At 31.8% G+C, this 9754-nt stretch overlaps 1 protein-coding gene across 1 annotated transcript in view; it reads right to left on the bottom strand.

The window, feature by feature from the left end:
* Positions 1-37: 37 nt before the first annotated feature.
* The window catches only part of LOC129265559 (spastin-like), a 42485-nt gene continuing 32768 nt past the window's right edge, over positions 38-9754 (bottom strand). Inside the window, exons 6-11 of the mRNA XM_064101352.1 lie at positions 5109-5256; positions 4558-4649; positions 3918-4040; positions 3139-3289; positions 2938-2978; positions 38-2436 (exon numbers count right to left, since the gene is read on the bottom strand). Coding sequence (XP_063957422.1) covers positions 2311-2436; positions 2938-2978; positions 3139-3289; positions 3918-4040; positions 4558-4649; positions 5109-5256 — 681 coding nt within the window. The 3' untranslated portion in view covers positions 38-2310. The remainder of the gene's footprint in view (positions 2437-2937; positions 2979-3138; positions 3290-3917; positions 4041-4557; positions 4650-5108; positions 5257-9754) is intronic.

The following is a 9754-nucleotide window of genomic DNA, read 5'->3' as shown; positions in this document are numbered from 1 at the left end:
TTCTGAACCTCTTGGACAGTCAAGAATAACACACTAGTGTTTTTCAGTATAAAACATTTTATTTCTGAAATCAATTGCTCTTTATATTTCGTACAAATAACATATACACCACGTACTGAAGACAAGAAATATAGAACAGGTGGTTGCAGAGTTTAACACAATGACAAATATCTATATAAGACAGATAATATAAATATCAAAAGAAATTAATAACCAATGCTAGCTTAAATTAATCCATCAATGGTACATAGACTACAACTTTTTGTATTAGGTGCTTTGAAGTCAATAACTCACTTTTCTACTATTTTTCCTCAAACATACTGTACAAGTACATAATTTTCTATGCTATATGTACAAAATTGTATTCACAAGACAAGGCACAAGGTTTTCTTTCACATTACTTGAGGATCATACTTCAGTATTGAAAATGCTTTCAAGTTTGTCTAAAATACTACATGGCTGCAAGGATGTATAAAAGGCTTTCAAGATTCATATTTGTACATAAATCCATCAATGACAGTGAATGCAAGATCATATGTGTGGCACATCACAGTGACTACTACCAAAATATCACACAGACTAAAACTCATTTTTGTTACAATCGGGACTAGTGAATAAACAAATGCAAGATCGCTGCAGCAGACTATAGCAAGACATATAGACACCTGATAACAGATATTTCATCAAATCTTTCAATTTGAAATAATTACTAATCAATGAATGTACAAGTATCTATAATGGTATGCAATTATTTGAACAAATCACTTTTGTTATATTGATGTAATGCAGAAGATTTTGTCCAATAGATCTTGACCACTCTCGACACTTTTAAACATCATTGCAGGTTTTAGGGCTCCAACGTAGTATCAATGCATTTTGTAACAACCATGCATAGTAAACTTGTTGAGTAATCCTCTGAAGATAGATTTTTTACAATCAATATTTGTGAATTTGAGGGAGGGGGGGGGGGGCTAAATCAGTATAAAATAGTGCAAAATGAAGTAGAACATATTTATCACAAAAATTATTTTCTTGTATGTCCCATCAGTTGACAGGCTAATAGATCTGTTTACTAATATATTAAAATTGTATGCATACTGAAAGTCTTTAAGAGATTACTTGGGACAACCTCAAAAGCTTGCTAAAAGCTTACCACACATGGCAACAAGTAGTGTATGCAATCTGGATCGTAATAAGCTTTGTAAAGGAACATCTCATGTTCTAAGGAAAATAATATCCATCAATTTAAATTACTTGGTAAACGGGCCTAACTGGCAAAATAAAAACAACCAAACTTAAATCCATGAAAATTGTTTTTGAATGACATAGACATGGCCAAGCCACAAAATTCAATATTTTAGTATGATCACACACAAAATTAGCACATTTAACATTTAACTAAAAGCCAATAGACTATTCATGGTAATTACATCTAATCTAATATTATTATTTTTTATTATTTTGTTTGGCGTCACCTGTGCCTGGGAGGCGAAATGCGAACTGAATCACTATGACCCGCAGGTCTCTCCTCCCGATATAACTGATTGGAGGAGTAAGCATTACAGCAATGCATTAATATCTGATAAATGGTAGATCTGTTTTACCCCAAAACTTCAAATTCAATACCTGGACTCTGATAAAGGAATTAAAGGTACAAATTCTAAATGAAATTTCACTTCTTAATATCTGATAACAAAGCAGATCCATGCATTAAAAGGTAAAAACATGTATTTCAAAAAGATCTAGTACAGGTTTTTTTTTTAATTTAAGAGAGTTTTCTCTTTTCTGAGCACAAATAAATAGTTCTTGCAAAAAAATAATAAAGCCTATGACAACATTCTTGATTCTGGTTGAACTTGAACCATGGTCAGTCTGGGCTAAAATTATAGGAAGCTAAATGATGTCAAAAATTGTTTACACTGTAGGCTTCTTATGTTTACAAGGCTCTCTTCTTATGCTTTAATGGTGAAAAAAAAAGAGGTAACCATTTCCAAACAGATTTTATGGAAAAGCAAATATGAAAACAAATTAACCCCCCACCGTATGGAGATTTGTGTCACATTTGGATATCACAAGTTAAACCATAGACCTACACCATGGTTAAAGTTAAACCAGAGTTCAGGATATGGGCATATGTATTTCATATTAAAACAAACTTGTTGACAACAAGGTATTTGTCAAAATCAATTTCGGAGATGCTCTGTGTTTGTATTCACCAAGTCCATTCTCAAAGTGAATACCCTTGTTGAGTTAACAATCATGATTTCAGTAACTAAGAGGTCAATGCTAGTATTCTTCAAAGGGCATAGTTTAATATGATGAGATATCTCCATAATTCTTGTTCCAGTCTTCATAGAGATTAATAGAATCTTGAGGTACACTCCGCCGTATCCTCTTCAGTGAATCATAGAAATCTGACAATGTGATGCTTCGTACCTAATACCAAGATAAAAGCAAGAAAGGTTTTAAATTAGTAGGTAATTGAAATAATTTGTCATGGTTGATATATAAAGGTACAATTTGTACAGGGTAAATATGATAATACATCACAAACACAAACAAGGCAGGAGCGTTCATTCTTTTCAGCCCCTAAAAAGTAAAAAGAGGCAAGATTTTTCAAAATAGTGCATGATTTAAAAATGTATGCACCGGAAGCCTTGAGAACTTGTCTTTTGATACCATTTTTTTTTCTTTGTAGATTCCAATGATTTTTATAAAATGTTGAGAGCGGGGATGGATGTATTAGTAATTAGCATGGGAAAAATGTTAGGATAATTTGAGAAGTAGCTGAAATAATCAACCTCAAAAAGAAAGAAAGAAAAATCCCAAACAAACAGGCAATTTATTGATATTTATCTTTAATGGTTTTAATATATTTTAACATTTGTCAATGATCCTATACCAATCATCGGAACTTTTATGAAAAATGGATGTTACCTGTTCTGCACTGGTTGACTTGACACCATTTAGTCCAAGTTCTGTCAATATAAAATGAAAATTAATGTTCAGCACTTTCTCAGATTCATCATCACCATCATCGTCATCATCATCACCATCATCATCATCATCAAAATCATCATCAAAATCATCATAATCATCGTCATCATCATCCCCTCTATCAAATCCAAATCCTTTTACCTCTGATAGGTCCTAGAGCAGCATCTTTAGCCAAGGCGTTAAGATCACTTCCTGAGTATCCTTTTGTAAACTCTGCTAATCTTGTAAGATCTCCATCAGTCAATGGGTTATTATTTTTCTTCAGCAACTGCTTGACCAATTCTTTCCGAGCCTAAAATTAATTTACAATGGAAAACGCAAGATAATTATGAAGATATTGGACCATGTTTGATTCTCTTAACAACCTCTCCAAAGTGAACATTCTTTTATTGCTTACTAAAAATGTCTTTTAACAGTTATATGTCAAGGATATACAAAAAAAAGTTACAATCCATTGTAAATATTGTTTTTATGTTACCATCCTCCCACCTCCCCGCCCTCCTGAGTAGGTACAATGAAAGTTGTCCCTCCTATTTTGAAAGAGAAGTAACATTAAGAATAAAGAATACATCCAAATTAAATAATTCCAAATGAATGATAAAGCTGTTACACTGATATAAAGCTGATAAAACTATTTTTACAAGCAAGGATACAGAGGGATGTTTCACAAAGAGTCATGCTTAAATGCTGGTGTGCACATGATGTGTATTGTGAAATCTTCATGATTAATATACAGTAGTGTGCATCCTATTGGCATGATTTGACCAATGCGATGATGCCTTTTATACCACACACAACTGGGTATTTAAGTGCCACTCTTAAGTCACACTTAACTTTTTGTGGAACACCCCCTAATGTTATCTTCAGAGAGAGAGAGAGAGAGCAGAATAATATGTTCATATTATAGTAAATAAACTAACATTTTGGTCAGGCATTTGGACATAAACTCTTTTCACCAATCTTCTAAGAACAGCATCATCAAGTTCTTGAGGTCGATTCGTTGCTCCCATCACCAAGATTCTCTCACTCCCATCTGCTTTCACCTATAATAAATAATTTTAAAAAAATCATTATTTTATATCAATTCTTATAATACTTATAATAAAATACTCATCTACTTTTTTTCCAAATATATTTTTAATCTACATGATTGTATTAAAAAAATACTTTGTACAAGGTGCTGTTATATTTCTTGAGGGCTAATTCACTGATTAGGCCTATTATTTACTCTTTCTACACCATTTTTTTTACATTTACTGATGACCAATTTAAGGTATGAAATTCATATTTTTAATTGTGAATGATTATATATGAAACAATTCTTTCTCCAATTATTCATGATTTTTAGTTCTATCCTCATACGGAGCAATGAAGCTAAATTTCATAAATCTAAAAAAAAAGAATAATTTGATACTGATTGAAAATTACATCGACTTCTTGACCAAACCTTTTTGGTATGGTTATTATGGAAATCAAACCACCAATAAAATGTCAAGAAACTGGGTGGTAAGCTTATTTCTATTGTTAAACCAATGATAATTGCCACGTTATTAGACTTACACCATCAAACTCCACCAAGAATTCTGTTTTTAATCTTCTGCTTGCATCATGTTCTCCTTCTCTTCTCTCAGTCAGTAAAGAATCAATTTCATCTGAAAATAATGAAAGAAATAATGTTATTATCTTAAGACATACATTGCCATTTCCTATTGTGCAATGATTCAGGTAAGAGAATAAAAATTAACATTATTTTGTATCAGGGAAAGAAATAAAGTGATCCATTGAAATTTTACTTATACATTCGTTTTCACTTATGGATCAAATAGGCCCTGATTAGCCAAATGCTGTTTTGTGAAGGTTTGATACATCATAAGAAAGTCAATGATGACAATCTAAAGAAGAAAGGCTTCCAATGAAAAATAGATATTCTTTATTGAATAAATCTCATGATAATTCATAGTTATTTTCAAAACCATAGAAATAAATGTATTTGTGTACTAATTATATTCCTTTGTTTTCATATAAGTTTACTCTTTTAACATCTATCAACAAAGCTCAACATAACTAATGATTTTCACAACGACTAATAAACCACTAGAAGATTAGCTTACCCATAAATATGACAGAGGGTTGTAATTCCCTGGCTGTTGCAAAGAGTGCTCTCACAAGTTTCTCCCCTTCTCCTACATATTTGGATGTTAGTGTTGCAGCACTAATGTTGAAGAACGTTGCATTAGATTCATTAGCAACTGCCTTGGCCTGTAATACAAGAGGTATACCAAAAAAATGACATTCATTATAAATTGAAAGCCGATAAAGAAAAGCAGAATGTATATAACCAAGTGCATTACGATTCAATTTATTCAATTCCGATAAAAAAAAAATGTACAGAGAAATACATGCGAGCATAATAATAGATTTACATACAAAAAATACATAGTTGAGATATACACATATACAGTTGAGGCCAAAAGTTTACATACACCCAGAAAATTCAAAGAAATGTTGACACTTGCTAAACATCGTAAAATTTACTTTATCTTTTAAATTATTTGTGCTATCATTACAAATTTGATATCAATCAAATGAGTATGTTATGCACCTTCATCACATTGCTTTGTCATCAGGAGCTGAGAAATATTTAGGTGTCATTTTTTCCCTCCAAAATCTTCATATTTTAGACAAATTATAAATGAAGACTCGAAAAAAACATTTCATATTTGTGTTTGTTACTTCTCAACACAAACATTTCGGATTACACTTTTTTGTTCAGTGGTGACATATGATAGAAAATGTAATATAAATCATAGATTTGACATCTATATAATTCTATGAAGCGATTTTTGAAAATATAATAACAAAAAAATAGAATACATTTGGCACGAATATTACTTTTTTCTTCAAAGAAAATTCCACCTGAAATATTCTTTAATCCCAATCATGTAAAAGAGAATGATGCGCTCTTTCATTTGATACCAAATTCGTCTTGGTAGTATTTATATTTCTAAAGATATAGTCAATTTTACGATGTTTGGCAAGTGAACAAATTTCACTGAATTCCATGGGTGTATGTAAACTTTTGGCCTCAACTGTACATACAGTACATACATTAACACAAAGAGATTTCAGGAAAAAGGATGGAATCTAGGAATACTGAAAAAAAAAAGTTTCTGTAGAGGCAGTAATACTATGAGAGAAAGTCAAAGAATTGAAGAATCAAATTCAGTTTTTGAGAAAGAGATAAGAATTGAAATACATTGAAATACATATAAATACATTACAAATAAAAAACAAAGATCTTGGCCACATAATCAACAATAAAAATTGTGTGATAAAAGATATAATTTGAGTCTCTTTTTAATACATTTGGAGAAGGTGAAAAAAGAATGGATGAGGGAAGGGAGTTCCAGAAAGATGGGCCTGAGTGCACTATGGATTGTAACATGAACAGGGTGGTGCTTATATCATTTTATTATGTTATAAAAGCCTATGTTCCTTATATGGTCTATTGTCCTCTTAATAAATGAAGAAAAAAAGAGATACCTGACTAAAAAAGTATGAGCCATAAAGGCCCTTAGTGTCTTTCACACCTTTTTTTCCTCACATACTGTCTATGATGAAATGTGAGGATTAGTGAGCAAAATATGCTTGCAGGATTCCCACAGGAAAGATGCTCCCTAGACTTTCAGAAAGATGCCTTTGAAGACAGTTATTCAATTACACAATTCATCAAAGAAATGGTATAAAAAAAATCTCAAAATATTCATAGGGATAGAATGTTATTATCGGACAAAAGCATTCAAATAATTCATGGAGAAGTTAAAGATTCTATTTTTTACCATCTCGATCTTAAATATGACTGTATTAAATCAAAATTGCAACTTAATCAGCAATATCAGTTCTATTTATCAGGATATAAACATGAATTGTGATAAAAATAATAAAAAGAGTACCACTACTACCATTTCTATTTATAAAGACCACTTGTAGAATTCTCATATTTTCCATTTGCATTTAGGCCTACAATCCTGAATAATTGGCAGAAATAAATATTGAAGATTTGGATATCATGTTGGAATCCAATTTTACCTCTCTGGCACTAAGTGACATTGCAAATAAACACATTAAAAAATAAATAAAAAGCAAACCAATTATCACTCTCTGAGTCATTGATTAGCACAGTATATTGCCTAAAGATATTTTTACTTGTCTGATCTTCCCGCCTTTCATAAAATCTAATCATGGAGACATACAAACACCAGGGAGGATTCTAGAAATTAACACTTGGGACTTGAGAAATGAAAAAATCTAATTAAAGATGAGAGGAAGGGATGAAATCATAAGAGATATACTAATAGAGAGGGGGGAGGAAAAGAATGAAGTTTTATACAAAGATATAGGCTCTAAATACAGAAGTATTAATGAAGTGATGAATAGATATTAAAAAGGAAAAGATAGATTGGAAGAATATATGAAAGACTGACAGTGCACTTCATATAGAATAGTACAAGTTACTGTTACAATACACCCATGACTCATACTCAATAAAACCTGAACCTATACTTGTCACTTGTTTAAATCTGCACAAATATGAAATTTTAATATGGGATGAAAATATAATAACGTGGACATTCCTTAATATAAACAGAGAGGAAAAGAAAAGAAAGATGTAGGATAATATCTGAGTTTGCAGAGAATGATTGACAATGAAGATCGTGACATTGCTGGAAGCATTCTGTTGGTTCTCAAAACCCAATGTATGGATTTGGGAGGGTCTATAAATGTATAAGCATCATAAAGTAGGATCTTCCCCAGGCGTTGTGGATGGTTACTCATTCATGAGGGAGATTTAATCTGATAATATCTCAGTGGAGATGTGGGAGCACTGAAATCAAATTTTCAATTTTCATACCAACACATCCATCTACTCCTATGTACTTCCTTGGTCTCTTATTGGCACCTTTTTTTACAACGGTAATTTGCAGAATTTTGCCCATATATAGACATAACTCTTGGAGGAAACAGAATAATACATACCGTAGATCTTGAATAAGATTCATATTATTGATGATTTCACAATTCATAGATTCTCTTATTTCATTATAAATGGAACTATTACTATGTATCAAATCAATTTACCACTTAGGCCTACTGTATTTTCACCAAACACTAACAAAAAAAATACTTGCTATAGGTCTATTTCCTCAGTCACAAACATCTTTGTAGGCTAAAAAGTAAAATGATCTATTGAATATTATGTTTGTACCTTGATGTAATAGAAATGATGGCAGCTACCCAAAATTACAACAACAAAATATTCCTTTGATATTTCATATTCCACCAGTGGTAGTCTAGATATCTGTAATCATTCCCATCAACTTGTGAGAAATGTCACTTTGGTTGCTCTCATTTCATTAGAGAATTAGACAGATAATTCACCAGGAAATAATGTGGATTAGCTAGAGATCAATGGGTGATGATGTGAAAAAAGGGCAAAGCAGAGAGTCAGACAGACAGACTGACAGAAAGGGAGAGACAGAGACGGACAGACAGACACCCAGAAAAATAGACATACAAAGATTGAGATAAAGAGAAACTGGGAAAGTAAAATAGCCAGACAATACAGAGGACAGAGGATGAAATACAGACATATGTGAGGAGATAGAGAGAATAAAATCACTTGAGAATATTAAGAGGAAAGAGAGTCAAGTGAGATCCATAAATGAAAAACAAATAAGATAGTATAGAGGCAAGATAAATAATATAGAAGTAGAGAAACAGGAGAACAAAGATCAAAGAAAGGGGAGATGGGCAGAGAATTAGAAGGGAGAGGAAGAGGAAAAAAGAAGGAAAGACAGATAAAGAGACATCAAGACTGTGAGTAAGATAAAGGGAGAATAAGAATCATGTGTAATCCTGAGGAGAGTAAAATACAGTGCGTCCCAAAAAACGAAACCGAGATTTATCGATGATTTATCATAACTTAATCACAAATACAATAGACAAGTGACCTACCATTATAAAGCTTAGAATCTCCTCTTTCATCTGAAATTACTTAGATTATTCCTCATTCATGCATGAGTGAGCAAAAACAATTTGAAGAAAGGATACCAAAAACTCATTTGGTGGGGGTATCTGAATTTCAAAAAGAAAATCACATTCCTAAAAAGTTTAATATCTGCTCTTTTATTTGATACCTTAATCACAGAAAATGGTCAAGAAGTAAAAAAGTTCTGTTCCCTCGAAACAATGCTTGTATTTCCATAATTTCATTTAATAAACATGTTTTCACCGGTTTCCCACAGACTTAATGCATGGCTGATCGTCAACAAAACGGAGTGTCGAGTGACTCGGAATGCTAGCCTGTAAAACCTCTTCATTTTATGAAATAATTGAAATTCAAGCTTTATTTCAAATATGCAGAACTTTGATATTTCTTGACCATTTTCTGTAATTGAGGTATCAAATTAAAGAACAGATATTAAACTTTTTTAAAATGTGGTTTTCTTTTTGAAACCCAGTTACAGCCCACCAAGTGACTTTTTGGTATCCCCCCTTCAAATTGTTCTTGCTCACTCATGCGTGAATGAGAAATAATCTAAGTAATTTCAGATGAATGAAGAAATTCTAAGCTTTACAATGGTAGGTCACTTGTCTATTGTATTTGTGATTAAGTTATGATAAATCATCGATAAATCTTGGTTTCATTTTATCTGGGACACACTCTATAAAGGGAAAGAAGAAATATCACAAACAT

Source organism: Lytechinus pictus, chromosome 7 (genome assembly GCF_037042905.1).
Source record: "Lytechinus pictus isolate F3 Inbred chromosome 7, Lp3.0, whole genome shotgun sequence".
Lineage (NCBI taxonomy): Eukaryota > Metazoa > Echinodermata > Echinoidea > Temnopleuroida > Toxopneustidae > Lytechinus > Lytechinus pictus.
The sequence above is the reverse complement of the archived record's forward strand: the minus strand, read 5'-3'. Positions and strand labels throughout refer to the sequence as shown.